The sequence below is a fragment of the Molothrus ater genome, chromosome 19, assembly GCF_012460135.2.
Source record: "Molothrus ater isolate BHLD 08-10-18 breed brown headed cowbird chromosome 19, BPBGC_Mater_1.1, whole genome shotgun sequence".
Classification (NCBI taxonomy): Eukaryota; Metazoa; Chordata; class Aves; order Passeriformes; family Icteridae; genus Molothrus; species Molothrus ater.
In genome coordinates, this window is record NC_050496.2 from 10197273 (window position 1) to 10220231 (window position 22959).

Here is a 22959-nt window from a genome sequence, read left to right on the forward strand (position 1 = left end):
GGGACATTTGCTTGGTTTTCTCCTAAACAGAAACCTTACAGCAGCAGCTGTGGGAGCACAAGGCAGGGGAGGATGGGGCTCACAGCCTCGGGCAATCAGCCCTTCTGCTGCACAGACCCTGCAAGTTTGGTGGCTGCAGGGGGAACATTCCTGGCTGGCACGAGGGGAGTGCTCTGGGAAAGGGAGCACCTGGCCCTCAGCTGCCTGCTGAGCTTCTTCAGAGGGGTCATGGTGGGACACAGCTGCTGAGGGAGGGAGGGAGGGAGGGAGGGAGGGAGGAAGGAAGGAAGGAAGGAAGGAAGGAAGGAAGGAAGGAAGGAAGGAAGGAAGGAAGGAAGGAAGGAAGGAAGGAAGGAAGGAAGGAAGGAAGGAAGGAAGGAAGGAAGGAAGGAAGGAAGGAAGGAAGGAAGGAAGGAAGGAAGGAAGGAAGGAAGGAAGGAAGGAAGGAAGGAAGGAAGGAAGGAAGGAAGGAAGGAAGGAAGGAAGGAAGGAAGGAAGGAAGGAAGGAAGGAAGGAAGGAAGGAACCTGGGCTGTCCCTGGGGGCTGCCATCCACGTGGGAAGGATGCTCAGCTTGTCCTGCCAGGGGGGAGCTCAGGACTGTGCTGGGACATCCAAGGGTTTGGGAGAGAACCGGGGCTGCTCCCCACCACTCTCAGCAAACAGAAGGGTGTCACTGGGGGGTTCTGGGAGGTCAGGGCTCCTGCCCTGGGGTCTCCCAGCAGATCAGGGCTCCAGGCAGAGGAGCTGCTCCTGCTGATCCCAGTGCAGGCACAAATGGAGTGGAACAGCTCCTGTGGGGCCATTCCTGGGCAGGTGCAAAGGCCTGGGGAGCTGCAAAGGCAGAAATGAAGGCGCAACTGAAACCTGAGAAACCACTGGGATTTCTCAGCAGCTGAGTGAGGGTGTTCTGAAACCATTCTGGATTCTGATTTACACACCCAGATCTTTCTTTGGCTGTAAGGACTTGTGTGGATTCACCCAGGTGTGCTGCCCTCACCCCAGCCCCCAAAACCCCTCCTACTCCCCAAACTTAATCCAGACTGACACCTTTAGGGCCCCAAAAAGAACAGCAGGAGCTGCTGCCAGGGACAGACTGTGACTTTATTCTGTCTTTCAACATAGCAAATGGCATCTTCTCTAATATCACTGCAAAAATACTTTGCCTGGGTTAAAATAGTCTGTATATACTGTACAAAGACATAAGTTTAATATCTCTTCCTATAAGTACATTTATACACATAAAACAGCATAAATTAGAAAAGGGACAAATGGGTATATAAAATTCTGGTTACATACAAATCTGATTAAATTAGCATTTACACTGTGGTTCTAACATAGAGTTTGTTAAATAGAGCCATGTGCATACAGTACATTGACACCCCACCCAGACACAAATTAAAACAGGGGCTAACAGGGCCAGGTCTTCACTTACACAGTGCAAAAATCCTGGCCCAACCTTAATTTATATATTTTTTTTCTCATCTTGGGGACTCACAGATCTGTTCTTCGAAACTCCTGGCTTTTCCAGCAGCTGTCCCAAGCGTGGCTGTTTTGCTTCTCCTCACGACCTCTTCGCCTTGCCCGGCTGACCTCCACGGCACAAGATTATCTACCAAAATCAAAACACAAGGGCCTTACTTTTCCCAGCACCAGGGAGCTTTTCCAGTTGGTTTTACGCACATGGGAGGAGCAGGGGGAGGGATGTCCCGCAGTGTTTTACTTTCCATTCAAAGGCAGATTGGGGAGAGGTTTATTTATTTGCTCTCCCCCTCCCCAAATTGACAGTCCTGGGAACAGGAACCATCTGGAGCAGTGATAAGTGGGTCTGGCCTCTGGCTGGCACTGGGCTCAGCAGAGCCAGGCTTTGGGGAGTGCAGTTCCTGGGGATGAAGTGCATTTGCCTCACTCAGTGCTCCCAAAAAGCTCAGCTCTGGTGTGGCCGGAGGGAAGGGTTTGTGCTGGGCACCCCTGAATTGCTCTGGGCTCTCTGGATGGATCCCAGAGTTCAACTCCAACATGTCAGACAGGATTAGGGGAGGGAAAGCTCATCCTAAACACCAGCAAAGCCTCTGAGTGAAAGAGTAAGGCAGGAGCAGAGAAGAAGAGGCAGCAGCAGAGCCTGATTCACCTCCATCAGCTACTCCTGCCACAGAGATGCTGGGTGAAATGTGCCCCTGCTCCTGATGAGGCCTGGGCAGGGCTGGCACAGGTCTGTCCCAGCTCCAGCCTTGCCAGGTGTGACCTGGGAGGGATGAGAACCCCACATTCCTGCGGCAGAGGCTCTCTGCCAGCTCCTCCTCCCAGGGCTGCCTCTCCACGAGCTGCAGGACCATCACTGGCCAGGTTTCCAGGCACAAGCATTGACACTGGATGGCACAGCTCCCAGGGGACCTCAGATAATGTACTGATAAGCTGGGCTTAATCCTGCAAGCCCCAGCTGCCCAAAATGCCACTCTGAGCTACAAGGGCAGGAGCCAGGTTCTGCCAAACTCCCTTATCCCCTATGACACATAATTACAAGTAGAGCCTCAGTGGAAAGTCTGTGGCCTTTCCTCTGCTGCCAGCCAGCTGTTAAAAAATAATCACTTAAAATAATTAAGTGTCCATATCCATGCAACAGAATGAGGGAAACACCATCCAGCAGAGAGCCAGGAGGAATCTGGGCCAATACTGCTTCCACAGAGCCAGAGATGTATCTGCAGCCGTGTTTGTTACATCAGCATCAAGGTCTGGAGCAGCAGAGGGGTGTGGGCACCCCATGATAGGGCACTGATTTCTGCCCTGTTGTAGATTTTTTCCCTCCAACAGGCAGCAGCATCCTTTGGCAGCCCAGGAAAGTGCCCAAACTGTTTTGGAGCAGCCAAAAACGGATGGGAAAGAGATGGTTTTTTTAAGAGTGATGGAGTATCAGTGAGGAAAAGCTGCCTTTGAAGAGCTGACTGCAGTCTCACTTGACTTAATGAAATGGCTCTCCTGATAAAAGCTTCACCTCTGGGCCCTGCAGCCAAATGCAGGATGGATCACCTATGTCTGGAAAACACTGACCAATCTGCAGAAAGGAATCCTCCTTCCTACTGAATCCCAGGAGCTCTGGGCAGGTCCCCTGGTTGCACTCCCCAGCTGCACACAGGCTGTGCTGCTTGCAGAATCATGGAGGATTTCTTTTGCCAAACCTCACAGCACCACTGCAGTGCCCTGCCTGGCCCATAACACATCCCAGCATCTCCCTGCACCACTGGAAGCCTCACTCCCTGCTCCACCCACAGAACAGGGGTGGCTGCTCAGGCAGGTGAGCAGAAAACAGCCCAAATTGCCATAATTTTGCAGCCAGAGCTGGTTTTGCTTTTCCCAGCCTGTAAGATCTTCTGATGCTGCAGGGTGAGGGCTCTGCAGCCTCCTCCCTGCACATCCAGCACAGCAGCCATGGCTCCAGCCCCCTGTCCTCCTCAGTAACACCTGAGTCCTTCCTGCCCAGGACCAGCAGTGACTTGGGAGTGCTTAATCCACCCCATCCATGCAGGGATTGTCACTGAACTGGTTTAACCTCCTTCTGCAATCCTGACACCACCAGCAGCAACATCCACGTCCCCTCTTGTGAGGCCTCTTTTTATGAGTCCTCCTTGGGCTCCTCATCTCCTCTCTGATCTGTCCCTCCTTCCACTTAATGAACAGGCAGTGTTTGACAGATTTTATGTCAGGCTGAGGCTGGTTTTCCTCAGTCTTTAACAGCAGAGCCTCTGAAGTCTTGCTTGAGGTCAAGGGAAGACAAGAGGTTTCAAAATGGGGAGAAACTGTGGGGTTTGAGCACTGCTGTTTCTCCAGAACCATGTCTGAGTTCAAAGCCATACCGTGGGCTGCGGGTGAATATTCCATTTTGTCACAAGTTTTGAGGTTTTGAAAAGTCTTTTTGTTGCACACTGGAAAACAAACAAAACCCTTCCCATGTTTCCGCAAAGCCGAGCGCTGTCAAAACATTTTTGTTGGATAAGGTCAGGTTTTCTCCCCCTCCTCCTCTGCACAGGAGTGAGCGATGCCTGAAAGCCCCTTCACTGAGACTGGAGATCTCAAGTGCTGAGAAAACAGCCAAGTTCAGTGAAATCCAGAGCATCCAAACATCCTGAGTGCTCCCACTGCGAGGGCAAACCCCAAAGCCAGGAGCGAGGGCTTTATCTGGAAGCTCCATTTGCTCAGGCACCGTTATCAGGGAGTATTTTTGGAAAGCACCTTCCCTTGCCACACCTCCTCCTCCCTAACAATACACATGCCACTGCTCTGTCAGGTTAATGACAGGATTTGGAGGGATCAAAGTTCATTTCATAAAGCACCTGCTGTGCTCCAGCAGGGGTTTGGGGCTGCTTTCATCCAGCACAGTCCCAGCAGGAAGCCTCATTCAGGAGCAGCGTGATCCCTGCCTGCTGGCATTTGCTTGTCCCCAAACCATGAGTTCAAGAGTAGGTTTAGCAGAAGGAAACAAAGGATTTCTCTCTGTCCCTGCTGCTCCTTCCAGGGGCCTGGGCCATCACCTTCTCTGTGGGCACAGCAAGGGAGACATTTTAAATATCCTTCTTGAGTAATGGAGTTGGACAAGTGGGAAATTCCTGCTCCCAGTTTGCAGCAGGGAATGGTGCAGGTAAGGAAAGAAATAATCTGAGGGTTGTGTGAGTTGAGCTGGGTTTAGGTGGTGCTGGCTCAAAGGGAGTCACGGGCTTGCCTCCTTTTATCTAAGTAACACTTTGCCTCAGCTCAGAGGAAGGTGCCTCACAGAGGTCAGCTCAGCACATGGAATGAATCCTGGAATAAGGTTTGTACTTCCTCCCTTTCAGGCAAAACTCCAACAGCAGGATATGTAAAAATGAAGTAAGGAATTCCAGAAGCCTGCCAAGGCTGCAACCTGAAATCCATTACAGTATTCTGCTGCATTACTGCTATGAAGACACCGCTGATTACAACCAGATCATAGCACAGACCAACACTTGTCCAATTAGGGGTTAGATACTTAATTAATGAGTGTGGAATAGGAAAAGGAGCCAGAAAGACACTGCCAGGCTGAAGTCAGATTGAAAAATCCACTAGCTCCTTCCAATGGTAACTGAGAAAGTGCCACATAAAAATCATAAAATGGTTTAAAACTCTGTTATTCCTTTCATCTTTGTACTTGGAAAAGGAGTTTCCTTCTCAGTTACCTTGGAAATGAAGGGACTGGTGAGGTTCAGGTATGTTCCAGTTGCATTCCATGAACTAACACAACTGACTGAAAATGCAACAGGGTATTAAGTTTTTATTTCTAAATTGTTCCAATTAAAACTATTCCTGGTAATATTAGAAGAAGAATTGTGCTCAAGGCACAAAGGTTAGGTCTGGATCTGAACACCATTCAGCAGATTTGTTCAGATCTATCTCTGCTTAGGTTTGATCACTTTTGCCCCATCCCCAGCTGCTGTTTAGTGGGGGTGTCATTTTCCTGCCACTGTCCCTAGAACCCATCCAGTTATTTTAGGCTTCCCAGAGAGCTGGGACAAGGAGAGGGACATGGAATCTCTTCTGGGAGAGGTTACTACTTCCTTCTCAGCATGAGGGCTGCACTGCAGGTTTAGGGGTCCCGAATGCTCACAGGAGGAAACTCATTCTCATCATCCAGACAGACTGGTCCAGTTGCAAACTCGTGCTCTGGGATAACCTCCCCGCGCAGGGCTCCGCCGTCCTCCGAGTAACCTGGCCAGGGGAAAACACCAAGGGTTACTGCAGCAAGGGATGGCAGGAGGCTGCACACAGCAGCACACACTGTTACCACCTCTTTGGCACTGAGCTGCTTCCTCTGGCTTCATGGACTGAGGAAGAGGAAGGTGTCTCCATGGATACTATGGATTATGGATGAACTCCATGGCCAGCTCCTGTGGCAGCAGCTTTCCTCCTCCTGCCGTGAACCCAAGCACCAATTTCAGAGTAAGATCTGCATTTGGATGTGGATCTTACACTTGGGAATATAATGAGACAGTCACTCACTCTTTTCCTGCAGCAGTTTAGTGCAAGGTGTACCAGCTTCAGAGACTGTGGCAATCTCACCACAAAACCAGTGACTGACTGTGTCAGCGACTGACACAAAACCAGTGAGCCCTGACTCCTACACCCATGGTCACAACCCCTGGAAACCACCTGGCAGCAGCTGCTGTCTGCCAAAGAGTGGTTCCTGCTCTACCCTGGGCCTGTCTGTGGCACAGGGAGCAGAGCTGGCACAGGAAGCAGAGCAGAAAACTCGTGCCCTGTTTTTGTGGCCCGGGATGAACTCAGTGAGATCCAAAGTCCTGCTGCCCCAGAGTGCAGTGCAGCTGTGGTGATCCTGGATGAGCCCTTGGAATGTGGGACACTTTCCACTTTACCCCAGGTGGTTTTGTGGCTCCTGAGGAAGGGCACATGTGGTGCTCACCTGGCATGGTCGAAGTTGAAGGCACTGTACTTTGTCTGGCTACAGTTGCTGCATAAGATTGAGGTACTGGAGGCTGAAGGTCGTTTTCTTTGTTCTCCTCCATCTTTCCTGAGCCAAGCAGACTAATTGTACAGATCAAGAGAGGGGAGAAGAGTTAGTTCTGACCCTGGCTGTTCCTCCCCAGCTCCAGCTAAGACAAGCCCATGCATCCACATCTCCTCGAAGCACATCACCCATCCCCATCACTGCATGCAGCAGCCCCAGCAGTGCTGTGGACAGGGGAGCATTGTGCTCCACAAGGAAAGCAGGGGGTGAAGAAGGAGATAGGGGAAGCACCACTTCAACTGGAGGACAATGCTGGCATGGGAACAGAAGGGAACAGACAGACCACAAAAGCTTTAGGTTACAAAGGCAAACAGTGCTTCTAATCACAGAGGGGGCTCCGAAGGGCTTCCAACAGGAGCAGACTAGATGGGAAAAGCAGCCCTGGCTAGTTTAGGATGGAGTTTGAGCAGAGATATCGTATGATGTAATGTAACTCATGACCCAAGGGCCCTTTTCAGCCCTCTGATGCTCAGAGGAGCCCACATGACAAGGCTGGGGGCTGCGGGCGGCGCGCGCTGGACAGCGCAGCTTTGAAGTGCTTTTGTTTTGTGGCTTTTCCAAAAGCTGCTGGCACTTTCCTGGCTGGCAGCCACCTCCCGGCCTGGAGCACATGTTACATCTCACCCCACCCCAAAGGCTTCACATCTGGAGCCAAGCAGCCCAGATGTGTGCGGGGGGGGGTTCGTGCTTAATGGGATTTACATATGGCCTGAAGAGCGGTGGGGGAGGCTCTGTTTTCACAGGATCCCAGAGTGATTTTGGTTGGAAAAGACCTCTGAGATCATCAAGGCCAACCTTTGACTGATCACCACCAGCCTGTCACCAGACCAGGGCACTGAGGGCCACATCCAGTCACTCCTTGAACAGCTCCAGGAAGGATGAGTCGCTCAAGGAATGACTGCATGTGGCCCTCAGTGCTCTGGGGCTCCCCACCACCTGCCTGGGCACCCCTTCCAGTGCTTAACAACCCCTTCCACAAAGAAATCCCTCTGCTTTGGCACTGGGCTTTGTTCACAGAAGCTCACAGTGTCACTCCACACCATCCCACCCCCAGTCAGCTCTCCAGCACCCACTCCAAGCTGGAGAAGGTGCTCTGCTCTCCTGCCACCATGATGGTCAGAGCTCTGCAGCTGGGGCATCTCCTAAAGCACAGCCCTGCCCAGTCTAAGCTGGGATATCCCACAGCTGCCATGGCATCTGAGATGTCTCAGGTTTCTCCTGCAAGAAGCCCTGTGTCCCTGCCTGCTGCTGTGCTTCCCAGCCACGCCTGTCAGATCAGGCAGCTCCAATCACAAACTCAGTTTGAACTTGCTCCTACAGCTCCATTTTGTGCTGCCAGGTGAGATTTCCCTTCATGTCTTAAAATATCAGCTTCTGTATGAGGTGTGAGTGGAGGTAGAGTTACCTGTGATTTTTAATTAGGACACACTCCCCTCCATCCTGGGGGTCCAGGTTGTAGATGTAGAGATGTCCATCCGACGTCGTCACCAACAGCCGAGGCAGCTTCTGAATCCTGCTGGGAAAAGCATCCTGAGGCCAAAAACCTCATCCACACAGACACAGCAGCACCCACCCCACTGCTCTGCAGGCAGGGCACGGGGTCAGGCTGGCCTGGCCAGGGCTCAGCAGGGTCAGTACGTACGTGGACAGGGCACAGATGTTCCTCTGCCCGGAGATGTTCAGCCGGACGGTGGCAAAGGCTCGGTCCTGGCTCATCATGCCTGACACCTGGGCAGGGAGGTAGTTGGTGGCAGCCTGGAACATCTTCCCCATGTAACCACTCCAGGTTGGAGGCTCCTCTGGCCGGCTGAGGGGGTCACAAAGCAGGGTCAGTGGGGTTAGCATGATCAGCAGGACAAAATGTCAGGAACAGACCTGATCTCACACGGGTGAGGGGTTTTCTGGAGCACCTTCACATTGTGCACCAGCCTGGCTGGAGATCACAGGGGACAGTGGCACCTAATAAAGCTAGAGAGGCCTGGAGGGGCTGACAGCAGGGGTGCAGTGTGTGGCTTTCCAAAGAGTGAGTCCTCGGGACACAAGGACACTGTGCACCTGGAATTGCTCATGGAGAGTACATGGTGAGGACGTGGAGAGCAGCTGTGTAAACACAGAGCTTTGAAGCAGACCCAGCCCTGGGGCAGGCAGGTTAAGCCAAGCTAAGCCCTCACCTGTCTGTGAGATGCTCCAGTTTGAAGATATGCACGGTTTCAGTGTTGCTGGAAGCACAGAGGAACTGGGAATCCATGCTGAACACCAGGGAGCTGATGTTCACATACCTAGAGCCAAGGACAGCACTGTCACTCCCACTGCAACCCACTCAAGGGGAACTGCTGGGTTTGCCTCACAGAGGAGCCCATGGGCAGGAAGGAGACCCATCCATGGTGAGGATCACCCTGCACAGCTGCTGCTGAGCCTGTGGGCTCACTGATGAGCCATTCCCTAATCCCTTTGCTCAGCAGGGCTGGGGGTAGCCTCCAGCTAGTGACAAACAGCCAGAGAGGTGGAAATGTCCTTCCTCACAGAGCTGCCTGTGGAGGGAACATCTGTGCCAGGCTCATTGCAGCTTCTGGTGCTGCAGAGACCAGGGAGGATAGCCAAAGTGCTGAACAGTGGGACACAAACAGCATCTCCTGCACAGGTTCAGCAAGAATGAGGTCTCTGACAATCATGGGGACTTCCATTATTTCAAATAAGAAAAAAGAAAGGACAGAGTAAATTGAGTGACTCCATGTCTGGTCCCTGTTCTGTGACACACTGAAGGAAGGAATCAATGAGCTGGGCACAGCCTGGCACAGTGACATTTTGAGCTGATACGTTTGCTCTTGTTTTCCTTCTGCAAAAGATGTCAAAGCCACCAGGATCTGACGCTGCCCTGTGTCCCTGTGTTTACACTTTGGCTCTGGGAGCCCTCTGTGTACTTGTCACTGCCAGAAGAATGAACTGACCTTTTCATCCCTCGCCGGAATTCATAGAGTTTTTGCCCCCCAGGAATGGAAAATACACGAATGACTGTGCCCTGCAAAAAATGCAAATGGAAATACCACGTAGGAGCAGGCCAAGGAGCCCAAGCCCTTTCCCTGACACACCCAGGAAACTCAGGATGTGCAAAGGCTCCTCCTGTTTGCCAGCTGGGCTCAATCTGATCCCATACAATGACCAGTCAGCGGCCCTTCTGTGCTGGCTGTGATTAAGAAGGGGCAGCTCAGGGGTGCTGATGCAGCCCTGGGCAGAGGGAGGGTACTTGCAGGCACACTCACTCACTTTTTCAGAAGCACTGGCCAGCTTGGAGCCTGTGGAGTTGAAGGTGAGAGCAGCCAGAGGCCCATCATGGGCAGGAATGGTGCAGGCTGTTTTCTGTAGGGCACAAGGGAATGTGAGAGCAAAGGCACACGCTGGTCCTTGGGCTGTGTGGGCAAAGGGACATGCTGGTCCTTGGACTGTGTGGGCAAAGGGACATGCTGGTCCTTGGACTGTGTGAAAGCAGGGCAAAGTTCCTGCCTTGCAGCCTATCCACACCTGCTGATAGGGATTCACGGGATCATCGTGTGCTGATGGGATCCCTTCAACATCCTCAGCACTTCACTTCTGCCCTGCCTTGAGTTCATTCCTCTGCTATTATGGCCATTGTGATTACAGGACACTCACCCCAGGGGCAGAGAACCTCAGCTCTCCAGAGTTCAGGATTGTGCCTGCACCCTCTCCAAAGCCTGGCCCTTCCCTGCAATTCCCTGTGCTGTACAGCAAGTCCTGCTGCAGTGGCACCACCCTGGTACCTGCAGGGAGCCCCAGCCCTTGCAGCACCTCTTAGAGCAGCAGCATTTTCCCTGTGCTCTGCTCCTCCCCTGCTGCAGATCCTCAGCTCTGGCTGCACGTTCGGAGCCACCAGCCTTATGTAACTCAAAGCCCTGGCATAAACAGCAGATAATCATGACCCTACATCCAGCCAGGGACAGATTTCCTAAGGGGACTTTGGACACTTTGCCCTCTCTGTGACTTTGGGTCAGGCATCCCTTCCAGCCCACGGTGTGGCAAAGCTGCTCCAGGTCCTGTGCTGTGCCTGGAGCAGCTCCAAGCCCCCTGACCCACGCTGGCCACATCATTCCCATGGGATCTGCTGCTGACGTTCCCACAGCAGCCCCAGGGTGAGCCTGGCAGTGGCCCTGGGGCTGCAGGGCAGTGGGTCACGTTTCCCTGAATATCCTGTGCTGGGAAGTGCACGTCCTGATCTCAGAGCTGTCAGCTCCGAGCAAGGGGGATGCGTCCAGATGTGTCTGCCAGGCAATTCCCTTGCACTCCAGCTCGGTGGAGTGGATTTATTCATCCTTCCCAAGGGCCCCGTTGGCTTTGCTGTGGCTCTGTTTGTTTTCAGCTCCTGCCGGTATCCAAAGGCTGAGCCTCGCACTTACCAAAGTATTTCCGTCGTAAAGCGCGATCTCTCCGCTGGTCGCGCTGCCGGGATAAGCCAAGTAGGAGTTGGCGTGGTTGATGGAGAGAGCACACAGACCTGGCAGGGAGACAGGACACGGCTGAGGCTGTGGCTGGGGGGAGCGCAGCACGGGGCACGGCGGGGGTTCGGGCTCCGGCTCCTTCTGGCACCGCTCGGCCCCGGCGCTGGGAACACCTCGGCCGTGGGGACATCTGCTGGTACGGGACAGAACGGCGGCTGTGCCCTGCCACCCTCCCTGAGCACAGGGAACCCAGATCCGGCTTTTCAGCACGCTCCGGGCTCTCCTCCTCCTGCATTATCTCCCTGGAGAAGGCAGGAATAGGTGCATGAAACGGCACATGTGGGTCTGAGGGCTGACAGCACTCCTGTCCAGCCACATCTGGACATGTCCAGATGTGCACAGGGTATAGGTGCCGGGCTGGAAGCTCAGAGGAGCAGCCCAGTGTGGGTGCAGCTCTGGTGCAGCCTAGCTGAAGGCAGTGCCATTTCCTCCTGCTCTGAATGGAAAAGGGAGGCAGAGAAAGACAAAGGAAATGCGCCAGCTGTGCTGGGAGTTTCCGACCGACAAGGAACTTGAACCTAGCGAAATCTCAAGCACAGGGGGAATTCTTCCCCATAAGCACCATCTGGTTTTGTGCCAACATGAGCACAAAGGTTCCCAAATGCTCCTTTCAAAGTGGGCAGGAATTACAGGATGAGACAGGGACGGATGGATACATGTGTGGGTACATCCATCCGCTGTCCCCCAGGTGACCTCGGAAAAGAGCATCTCTTCCTGCCTCCTTCCCGCTGCTGGCTGAGGATGCAGCCCAGTGAATCCTGTCACACACCAAGTGTGCCTCACTCGCTTCCTGCCCCACATCCGTGCGCTCACAGCCCTCCCAAACCCAACTCCAGGCTCCAGCATGACCTGAGCTTCCTGACCTGTGGCGGGAATCCCACCTAATCCCACGTGCAGAGGAAACTGTGGGGTTAACGGCAGTGGGGACACCCCAAAGGGGCCAGCAGGACAGCCACACACAGCACGTAGATGGGATGGGATGGGATGGGATGGGATGGGATGGGATGGGATGGGATGGGATGGGATGGGATGGGACTGAAGGGGGGCCAACAGGGCAGCCACACACTGCACGTAGATGGGATGGGATGGGACTGAAGGGGACAGCAGGACAGCCACACACTGCACGTAGATGGGATGGGATGGGATGGGATGGGATGGGATGGGATGGGATGGGATGGGATGGGATGGGACTGAAGGGGCCAACAGGGCAGCCACACACTGCACGTAGATGGGATGGGATGGGACTGAAGGGGACAGCAGGACAGCCACACACTGCACGTAGATGGGGTGGGATGGGACTGAAGGGGGGCCAACAGGGCAGCCACACACCATGTAGATGGGACAGGACTGAAGGGGCCAGCAGACAGCCACACACAGCACGTAGATGGGATGGGACTGAAGGGGACAGCAGGACAGCCACTCACAGCACGTAGATGGGACAGGACTGAAGGGGACAGCAGGACAGCCACAGAGCACGTAGATGGGATGGGATGGGACTGAAGGGGCCAGCAGGACAGACACACTGCACGTAGATGGGATGGGACTGAAGGGGCCAGCAGACAGCCACACACAGCACGTAGATGGGATGGGACGGGACTGAAGGGGCCAGCAGGACAGGCACACAGCAGCAGGACAGCCACACACTGCACGTAGATGGGATGGGACAGGACTGAAGGGGCCAGCAGACAGCCACACACAGCACGTAGATGGGACAGGACGTACCGTGCTGTGCCGTGCAAGCCCCGTGTCAGGACACGGCCCTGGCCCCCGCCCAGCAGCAGCGGGGAAGGATCGGCCGGAGCTCTCGTTTTAGGTCATTGTTTATAACCAAACAAAGAGAGCACAGCACAGCCAGGAGCTGCAGGATCGGCCAGAGGCCCCAGGGATCCGCTCCCCATCCATCCAGAGGCGTGCACATCATCCAGGAATGGCGCACCGGGAGAGGCACGAGGAGCATGAGGAGCACGCACGGCAGCAGCAAAGGCGGGCAATTAAAAGGCAATTAAGGGGGGAGGGATGGGAGGAAGGCAAAGATAGCCCAGACACTGCGGCTGTGATGAGCATCCTGCCCCCTCTGGATGGTGATCCCCCAGCCCAGGGAGATCAGCAGAGCCCTTTCAGACAGGATCAGGGAAGGCTGGGGCTGAACAAAGCGAGCTCTGAGCCGGGTGAGTCACCCGCTCCCTCTGCTCCTCTGGCCGGCAGAGCAGCCGGAAAACCAGGCCAGGGGAAAACACAGATGTGAGTGTACTGGGCTGACCTCGGGGACACACAAAGAACAAGGATCACAGGGCCACGGCAGCCTTTGAAGATGCTCCTCTCCCCTCAGCAGCAGCCCCCCAGCCATGGGGCTCAGGAAGGCTGGCATGGCTCAGATGGCACCTCTGAGTGCCACGTCACAGGTGGCTTCCTCAAGCAGCATGGAAAAATGCTACTGTGCCCAGGAAGCATGGCCATGCCCTCAGGCCAGCAGGTCCAGGCACATCCAGGGCTTGGGGGGAGCCACAAGGTTTCCAAAGCTGCAGTCAATCCCAAGATGTGCCCACACAGCACACAAGTCACTCCAAGCACTGTGACCTCCTTGGTTCAAATCCTGCCCCTGATGTGAATCACATGAAAAACAACTGTCTTGGACACCGTGGGCATTTTCCTCTCCTACGTGGAGGAGGCTGGATCAGGAGCCAGGTGCTGGCCAGGAACAGGCAGAGATCTCACTGTGACTGGCCAGTGTGGCTGCAGCAAACCCTGGTCCTGCCTGTGCTGCTGTCACCGTGCCCAGGGCACACACTTTAGGAGGGTGGCACATTTCCCATGTGCTCCTAAACCCCCCAGCACAGATTCCCACTCCTAAACAAGCTGTCCTGAGGCTGGACTGCCCTGACCTACTGCACACAACATCCTTGGGGTCAAGCTTGGGACCAAAGCAGGTGGCCCAGGGACAACAGAGACACTGCACTTGTCACTCAGCTCATTTCAATAACAGCTGCTGCAGTAAAAGGGGTTTAAAACACTAAGCCTATATGAAGCCTGTGATCTGCAGCATCCCAGTCCTGCCCTGCTGCTCTTAAACCATGACCTGATCCTCCAGCCCCTCTGCAGAACAGCTCCAGGCCTGGGTATCCCTGCCCACCCTGCAGCTGGGCCTTCTCAGGAAGGTTTTAAACTTTAATTATATTTGCAGCATTCAGCATGTTTAATCCACACAGAGAGCCCATCTGGTGAGACCTGAAGTAGGTCAGGGGAGCTGTTGGCAGAGCATCCCTTGAAAACCCCGAGGCCAAGCGTGAGCACATCAGCAGAGCACCCATCCATGAAAGGATGCTGCAGGACAGCACAGCACCGTGGGCACCCAGCCAAGCTTCCCTCTCTGCTGCTAAAAATAGCCTCTGCCAGCAGCAGGAAAGCAGGATTCCCCCTGTGCCACACCCACGGGATCTGTGCTGCAGCCACCTGCCCTGCCCCTGGGCTTTGCAGCAACAGCAGGTGGCAGGGACTGGGGCTGGGCCTGGCTGTGTGTTCTGTCCCCAGTGATCACTTTGGGAGCTCACCCCAAAAGGAAATCAGACCCTTCTGCCCATCTCTGCTCTCCCTTGATGCATCTGCTCTGGCCAGAGCAGGGGTCTGCTCCAGACAGGGCAGGGTTTTGCTCAGGACAGAGCTGGGTCACACCCCATGCCTGACAGAGCTCAAGGAGAGTCTGGACAATGCTCTGGGCTCAGGGTGGGATGTTGGGATGCTGCTGTGCAGGGCAAGGAGTTGGATTCAGTGATCCTTGTGGGTCTCTTCACACTCTGCTCCATCCATTTCTGACTTCCCAGTGCTGGCTGAACATGCACAGGCCACAGGCTGGCTTAAATTCTAACAAAGCTGTGGCTCTCCAAAGCTCCCTGTCACACAGTTCTGCCATGCTCACCTGTTGTGTTGGGAGGTGTATCCATAATAGTCTTCAGAAGCTTCATGTCCTTGATGTTATGGATGTAGATGGACTCTTCCAGGCACACCACCAGCCTCTGCAAGGACACAGGGGACATGCACAGAACCAGCAGTGCCTCTGGCTGCTGCTCCCACACTTCCCAAACCCAAACCTTTGCTGTCAGACAAACCCAACAGGAATTTCCCACACACTGAAATGGAACAGCAACATGACCTCTTCTGCTTCTCCATCCCCTCTCACAGTTGGGTTTGTACAACTCTTGTTTTGAGAGTTTTTGCATCCAGTCTTGCTTCAGAGAGAGAGAAGACAAAACACCAGGACTTCTGTGCTCCTCTGCACCTTCCACACCCCCAGCAACAGGAAGGACCCACCAGGGTTACACCCCACCTCAGGCCCTGACTGCCATCCATCCCTACCCCAACTTTTCTCTGCAGTTCTTAACAAATTACTTTTTGATCACCAAGACCTGGCAGCAGAGAGGCTGCAGTCCTGCTTGTCAGGGTGCCTCCAGATGGGAATGCAGGCCCTTTGCCCTGACTGCTTCCTCATTTGGGACACAAATGGAGCTGCTGGGTCTGCCACTGCTGCTAAACTTAAGGCACTTGCCTAGAACATCAATGTTTCTTTTCCCCTTTGGTGTCAACAGGGAAAACTCTGCTTTCTGTGCCCTGCAGAACTGCACAAACACAGAGCTGAGACTCATTTGTTAGGGACAGTCACCCTTGCAGCATCTTGGCTGAGGAGCTGGGATTTCCCAAGTTCAGGTGCTTGTGCCTCTCCTGCTGACCCTGCCAGGAACATCCACCCAGCCAGGAGGAGCTGCCAAGCCAGGAGGAGGCAGGGCAGAAAGGCAAAGGGAAGCCTGATGCTGTGACCTTAGCCCTGGGCCACCACCTCTGTGGCCACTCAGCTTTGTGTCACCACAGAGGCTTTTTACACAGAGGCTTTTTTTGGGACCAGGCTTTGGGTCTGGCTGAAGGGCTGAGCTTTGTAAGTCCACCAAGTGCACAGCTTCACCTCCCTTGGTGCCAAGAGTCCAGAAGCACGACAAACATCCCAATAAAAGCCTAAGCCCAGACCCCATCCATCCTGGAGCACCTAAATCCATGTCCAGGAAGCCTCCACCTCTTCAGAAATGAGGCCACTTATTTAGTATCTAAATGTGGAGCTTAGTCACTAACTTGAAACACCCACATTAAAAATCTCTGCTTTGCTCCACCATTACTCTCAGATCAAACTCTTTCCCACTTCTATTCCTGCTAACCACAGCATCTGGGGCTGTGTCAGAGCCATTTTGCATTTCCAGGAAGACTTTGCCTTTTCTACAGTAAGAGCCATCCACTTGCAAGCAGAGGAATATTTATACAGCTGATTTGGGCAAAGCCACCATGTGCTTTCCCAGAATGGGCTGCTCTTGATGTCCAGGTGAAGGAAGGGAGGTTTCCAGATGTTTCCAGAGATGCTGGCACCCACAGGGACAAAATCCAGGAAAATTTGGGATGTGAAGAGGCAGAGGAGATCTGGACAAGCTCAGCAGGAGCTGGAGAGCGCTGGTTGACCCCTCCTGGCCTCCATGCAGCCCTGTGGCCCTGTGAGGGGCACTGGGATGGGGTTTATCCTCACTGTGCACACAGACAGAGCCTCAGAGAAGGTGCTGTGATTGGTACACGGGGTCAAGGCACTGCTAATTGTCCAAAATGTCACTGCTCACCAGCTCGTTCTGGAGTTTGGATGGATCAGGTCAGATAGCTGAGCTGTGTTTGGGGGCTGAAATGGGTTTGGACACAGCCAAATAAACACCTCAAAGCTCTCCAAAGAGCTCAGCAGGGTTTCAGCAGGGAATGAAAACCCAGGAGCTTCCCAGCAGTCCCAGAGCACAGCCTGATTGCCCACTCTGAGACAAATCAGGATTCATCTCCACACATTCAGAGTTATCATGGAGCTTGAACTAAGAATTCCCACAACAACAACTGAGGGGTTTGCTTGTTTGCACAATGAGGACTTTTCCACAGAGAGAACAGACTGAAACATGCACCTTTTGTTTGAGACCTGCTCCTGGTTAATTTGTCACCATTTCCCTGAGTTAATGCCTTGTCTGGGGTTTGTCCTTCTGTGAACTTCCAGGGGAGTGCAGCTCTCCTACAGAAGCTCAGGCAAGAGTTCAAGTGTCACATGCAGGATCTGATGGGCACCAGTTTAACTCCTGAATGCAGACTGAAATAATGGTTCCCCTTCAACCTACCCAAATTGGGAAGGTTTAGATGGGATTTGAGGAAAAAATTCTTTGTGAAAAGGTTTATTAAGCATTGAACATGTTCAGGGCAGTGGTGGGGTCACCATCCCTGGAGGCATTTAAAGAATGTGTGGATGTGGCACTTTGGAACAGGGTTTAGTGGTGGCCTTGGCAGTGCTGGGGAATGGTTGGATTTGATGTTTTACTGGTCTTTGCCAACCTAAATGACTCTGTGATTCTGTGTTTCTAAACATCTGTGGCATCTCCAAATCCCTCCAGGTGTATCTGTGGCACAGCCAGAGGATGAGCTCAGCCCAGGAATTTGAACCCCAGCTTATAATGCAGCCAAGAAATGTGGATTCAAGGCTGGGACTGTGCATCACCTTCAGGCAGCACAAGGGGAGTAGCCTGAATGTGTTTTATTCACACCAATCTCCCGGAGCTGCTCAGCAGAACCTCCCAGTTTATTTTTATACACACACATCTATCTGCAATTCAAAGGAAGTCTCTCTTTTGCCAGTTTCACTGTAAGCTTAAGTGAAAAAAATCAATTTAGGACAGATTTATTGTAGTGCAGGAACTCCTGGTCAAAGACAGCTTTACTGGAAGCTCAGCCCAGAGAGCTCACTGCAGGTCTCACTGTTGCTAACTGAGGAGAGGCTGATTATATACAATTACCCAGACTGCTTATTTCTTCATTGTCAAATGTCCTCTGCTTCTTAGGGCATATACTTGGAAAATAATTATGGACAAAAAGAAAAGATGACTTAAAATCCTCCAAAAGAGCTCAGGGCTGCACGAGGCTGTGTCACATCAGAGAATAACACTCTAAAACTCTCTTTGTAGAGAATAACACTCTAAAACTCTCTTTGTAGAGAATAACACTCTAAAACTCTCTTTGTAGAGAGTAACACTCTAAAACTCTCTTTGTAAGTGGCCTGAGTGGGTTTTGTACCTTTAAAACAAAACCAAGGCTGCTGGCAGCACTTGGAAAGCAGCTTTTTGCCTTATCCACAGATAAGTGTGGAAAAGTTACTCCTGGGTTGCAGATAAGTTACTCCTGGATTTTTGTAACCAACTTTGAAGGTCTCATTTTCAACCAAGATGGCAGAGGTGGGCCTGAAGTCAGGATGTGGAATTCAAGGGAGGGAGCAACATGAAAAGGTGTTTTTTTGGCAGAGCTGTGTCCTGAACAGGCAAGAAGGCAGATGACAAAAAGCCTTTGTGTAACTGCCACCAAACCAAGGTCTTGGCTTCATTTTCCTGAAGGGAACAGTGGGGGCAGCTGATAGCACAGCCCTGCAGCTCCTGCCAGAGGCCTCTCATGTGGGGATGGGAGGAGAGAACAGGCATCCACCCCTGCAATCCCACTCACAAACCTCCCAGGCTGCTCCCAGCTGGAAAGGCAAAAGCAGCACAGAGGCAGAGTGGGCTGAGCGTGGGTAACCCCTCTCACCTGCCGGTTCAGGCGGATGGACAGGATTTTACTGGAATAGCTGTAGTTGCAGATCTCTGTCCCTTTCTTGAAGTGGTAGACATTCATTTGCTGTGGCTTGGCATGGCTGACCACAACCACAAGGCTGCTGGAGAACAGACGCTCCACGATGTAAACATCTGGGATTTCATCTGGGCACACAAGGAGAGCAAGGCAGAGCCTTCAGCTGGGCTGCACTGCAGCAACAGGACTCAGCTCATGAGGGGATGGGGTTGGGAGCTCTGTGCTAAGGTGTTAACATCACTTCTGTGAACAACTTCCCCTGCCTGGCACAAAGCAAGTAGGTGGGAGGAGGAAGGGGTAAAAGGACCTTCCCTTGAAGGTAGAAATGAAGCACCAGAGAACATATCCACTGGATAAACATGCCCAGTTTGACAGGGCTGCTGTGCCTCTCTCTGCTGGGCAGGGCCCAGCTGAAGCCAATCCTCAGGCCCTCCAGCTGCACTAGATCCTTGGGAAGGGGATATAAAGGGAGGAGCTCCCTCCCTTTGGTCAGAGGAGTTTCTTGGGTGTGTGAGGGGTTTATTGAGGTGAGGCAGGAGCTGGCTGTGGCTTGGTCTGTTTTCTCCCATCCTCCCTGGGGAAGCAAACAGTGGCTGCAGTGACTGTGTTTGGGATGGCTCCTGCTGTGTGGAGAAGACACAGGCAATGGTGCTGGTGGCCCTGCACCTAAATCCCTCGGGACTGCCATTTCCAGGGTGCCCAGCCCTGAGTGATGCTCAGTTTGGGCTGGGCTGCACTGGAGGAACAAATGCTGCCCCACAACTGTCATGTGGGCCTGGCTGTGCCTCAGCTCATCCCCCTGAGTGTGTCACCAGCAGGGACCTGCTTCCCTTTGCCTGGACCCTGCTCCAGATGAGGCAGCTGTGTCTGATTGCTGAGGCTCCTCCTGCAGCCACTGAGAACAAATCCAGTGATGAACAGACCCAGCTGGGAAGTGTTATCCTCAGTGCAGCTCAGCTGAAGCAGCCTGGAGTCGCTGCTCCATGAGGCCAGGCTTGTTTTGGGCTGCTCAGTGTGTGCTACACACACTGTGAGCACAGCTAAGAGCTGCAGGCCTGCTGGGAGTGACCTTCTCTACATGGAAAACCTGTTAAAAACATCTTGCTTGTAAATACCACACTGGATTAAAGGCCTGGGAGCTCTCCAGCAGCTGTGCTGGAAGCCTGTGGGCTGCTGCTCATGTACCTGAAACATTCCAGTGGGAAACTGCCTCTGAGTGCTGGGCTGCAGCACAGACTGCTGCTGTCAGGCTGGCAGCAGGGGAAAAGAACTGGGCTCTAACAAAGGTGAAGGACTCCCACAAATTTAAGGTGCTGCTGGTCAATGTTCCTCCCAGGGAAACAGGAGACTTACTGCTTTCATGGACCTGGTCCAGCTGCTCCACAGAACTTAAGGAGAAGAGTCTGTATCCAGTTGTGGTTCCAATGGCCAGGGAGCTGCAGAGACAAAGCAAAAACCTGTTGGTTCAGAGCTGAAACCCTGCAGGGATGGTGTACTGGTTTTGACTGGGATGGGGATTTTTTGCCACATTAGCTCATACAGGGCTGTGTTTGGGGTTTGTGCTGAACACAGGGTTGACAACCTGGGGATGTTTTTGTTATTTTTGAGCTGTGCTTGCACAGTCAAGGCTTTTTCTGCTCCTCACCCCTCCAGTGAGGGCACAAGGAGCTGGGAAGGGACACAGCCAGGACAGCTGACCCCAAGTGACCCCAGGGATACCCCAGGCCACCCATGTCAGGCTCGGGAACAAAGGAGGAGGAAAGGGAGGACATTTGGAGTGGTGGCCTTTGTCTTCCCTGCTGTCCTGGGGATGGCTGAGCCCCTGCCTGCCATGGGAAGTGGGGAATGAATTCCTTGTTCTGCTTTGTTTGCATGTGTGGCTTTTGCTCTAATTATTAATCTGTCTTTATCTCAGCCTGTAAGTTTTCTCACTTTCACCCTTTTGGTTCCCTTTCCACCTCACTGAGCGAGGAGTTGGCTGGGGTTAAACCCTGACATTGAGGAAATGAGTAGTTCCTGGCACAGTGGTCTGTGAAGGCACAACTTCAGACTCCAACCTAAATAATACAGAGTAAGAAACTCAGGAATCCAGCTCTCCATCTGAGCCTGTTGCAGCCTACAGAAGGCAAGCATCCCTCTGAGAGAGCAAACTCATCCTCTCCTACAGCCCTGTGGCTGCTGGAGGAACAAACAGGTCCAGATCCACCTGGGAGGACGCAGACAGGAGCTGTGGGTCACAGAAGGGGCTGGTTCCTCAGCCGGGGCTGATCCACCTGTGCTGACACAGGCTGGGGAAGCTCTGCTCTCACTGTTTAGGGTGGTGGGCAGAGTCTTGCCAAGCACTGTCTCTGCCCAGTTCCAGATGCCGTAAGCAGCGAGACCTTGGTCTTAAACCAGCAGCCAGCCCATAACAGCAACGCACAGCGTTTGCACTGGGGACAGCAACCAGCAGGATCACGTCAGCAGCACATCCACGTCCCTCAAAGCACCCTTTGTTCGGGCACACCAAGGCAAAGGAAAGGGCATTTCCAGGTGTGAATATCTCTGATTCTTATCTCTGGGCCGATCCTGGCTCCGGGCTGCCACATCCGTGTGTGCCTCGCTGCTCCGGGCGGGATTTGCTGTGCCGGTTGGGAACAGTTCTTAAATGGGATCAGGTTAAAGCCCAGGAGGGCAGGAAGGCTGCGAGGAGCGCGGCTGTAATTTATCCCGAGCTGGGGCGGTGCTCTGGCACGGCCGCTCACCGGGAGCCTCCGGGAGGTGCCGGTGGCCCTGGGCAACGCCGCCACCTCCCAGTGCCCACACAGCGCCCGCAGACAAAGCCCGGGGAGCGCCGCTGCCCTGCCCGTCCCCAGGCGCTCCCCGGGCTGCGGGGGAGGCAAAGTCCGCCCATCGCTCTCAATTCCCCCTGCACCGGGGCCGCTCCCCCGGGCTGGAGCAGCCCGACCCCGGCCCGTCAGTGCGAGGGGAGGGGGGGGGTTCCGCCGGGCTGGAGCAGCCCGATGCTGGCCCGTGAGTGCGCGGTGAAGGGGGGGCTCCGCCGGGCCATCCCTGTGGGGACCCGCAGCGCTCCGGGCCGCGGGGCCGGACCGACCCCGCCCGGCGCGGCCCGGCCACCGTCCCCCCCGCCCCGCGGCGGCCGCCCCGCTTACGTGCAGTCCTGGTTGTAGGAGAAGCAGCTGAGCGCCGCGGGCGCCCCCGGGGCCTCGGCCGCGGCCTCCATGGAGCGGGCGCGGCGCCTCGGCCGCTGCGGCCCCCGCGCCCGCCCCGGCCCCGCTCCGCCGCCGCACGGGCGGTGCCGCCGCCCATTGGCTCGCTCGCCGCTGATGGACGCGCGGGGTGACCTATGGGGCGAGGAGCAGGCGGGGCGGGCCCGCCCCCCGGAGTGGCGGAACGGGCTGCCATTGGCTGGCGGCGCGGAACAGCTGCGCGTGGCCACGTGGTGATGTTGTGGTTGCATCAGACGGGCGCGGGCAGATGTTGGGAGCGCATCTGGCGGAGCGCGGCTGCGGCGGTGCTGCGAGGGGGACACGGCGACAAGGGGCTGCTGGAGGGGCCGGGGGTGGCCCTAAGGAAGGGGTGGGCGAGGGGATGGGGCGGGGAAAAGTGATGGTGGCACCGCTGACCGGAAAACAAGTCAGTCCGCCTCTCCGCTTCCTTGGCTAAAGAGTGCTTTGAAGAGTTGTTTTTGTCTTTTTACAGCATTGCTATCCTAAAGCTAACGGCATTTGTGCATCGTTCCTGTGCTTAACACCGCTGCTGCCGTGGGGGGTCAGATCTACCGGGGAAAGCACAAAGGAAAACAAACCTCCGAGTCAGATACAGATATTCCAGGAGTCAGTGCAATGACATTACCGGCGCACAGAATCTCTGCCGGGGCAGAGCCTGCAAACCCCCTAATTAGATGAGTAATCCTCATGTGAGTGCTGAAGTCATTGGGCCCAGATCACTTGATGTGTGCACCGCAGGACTTCTGGAAAAAGAGCCACATGCAATACCATCCCTGTGAGGCAGATTCCATGTGGACACATTTATTTGCCTGGATTAATCCCCCTCTGCTGCATGGGGGCCTTGGAGTGCCCGTAATATTCCCCTGTGAGGGAGCTGGAAGCCTGCAGCAGTGAAGATAGATTGATTTTGGGGAGGAAGTAGGAAAAGACACATCTTCAAAACACCATTTTGGAGGGAGGTGGATGGTGGGTCATCCCTAGGACTCAAAACACATGAGTGACACTGCAGGGGAATAATTTTC

The 22959-nt window shown here is 54.2% G+C and overlaps 1 protein-coding gene across 2 annotated transcripts; it reads right to left on the reverse strand.

Moving 5' to 3' along the window:
* Window positions 1-1082: 1082 nt before the first annotated feature.
* WIPI1 (WD repeat domain, phosphoinositide interacting 1) lies at window positions 1083-21968 on the reverse strand. 2 transcript variants are annotated; one of them, XM_036394551.2, is made up of 13 exons: window positions 21860-21968; window positions 20061-20143; window positions 18666-18835; window positions 14956-15052; window positions 10941-11038; window positions 9796-9888; window positions 9480-9550; window positions 8703-8810; window positions 8174-8338; window positions 7937-8044; window positions 6427-6548; window positions 5614-5714; window positions 1083-1611 (listed from the first exon to the last, which is right to left on the reverse strand). In XM_036394551.2, exons 1-13 carry the CDS (start codon window positions 21928-21930, stop codon window positions 1564-1566), a joined length of 1335 nt encoding a protein of 444 aa, XP_036250444.1. In that variant the 5' UTR covers window positions 21931-21968; the 3' UTR covers window positions 1083-1563. The 2 variants fall into 2 exon arrangements, with proteins under 2 accessions (XP_036250444.1, XP_036250446.1); XM_036394553.2 differs by lacking the exon at window positions 9796-9888 and having other exon boundaries at window positions 21860-21960.
* Window positions 21969-22959: the final 991 nt, after the last annotated feature.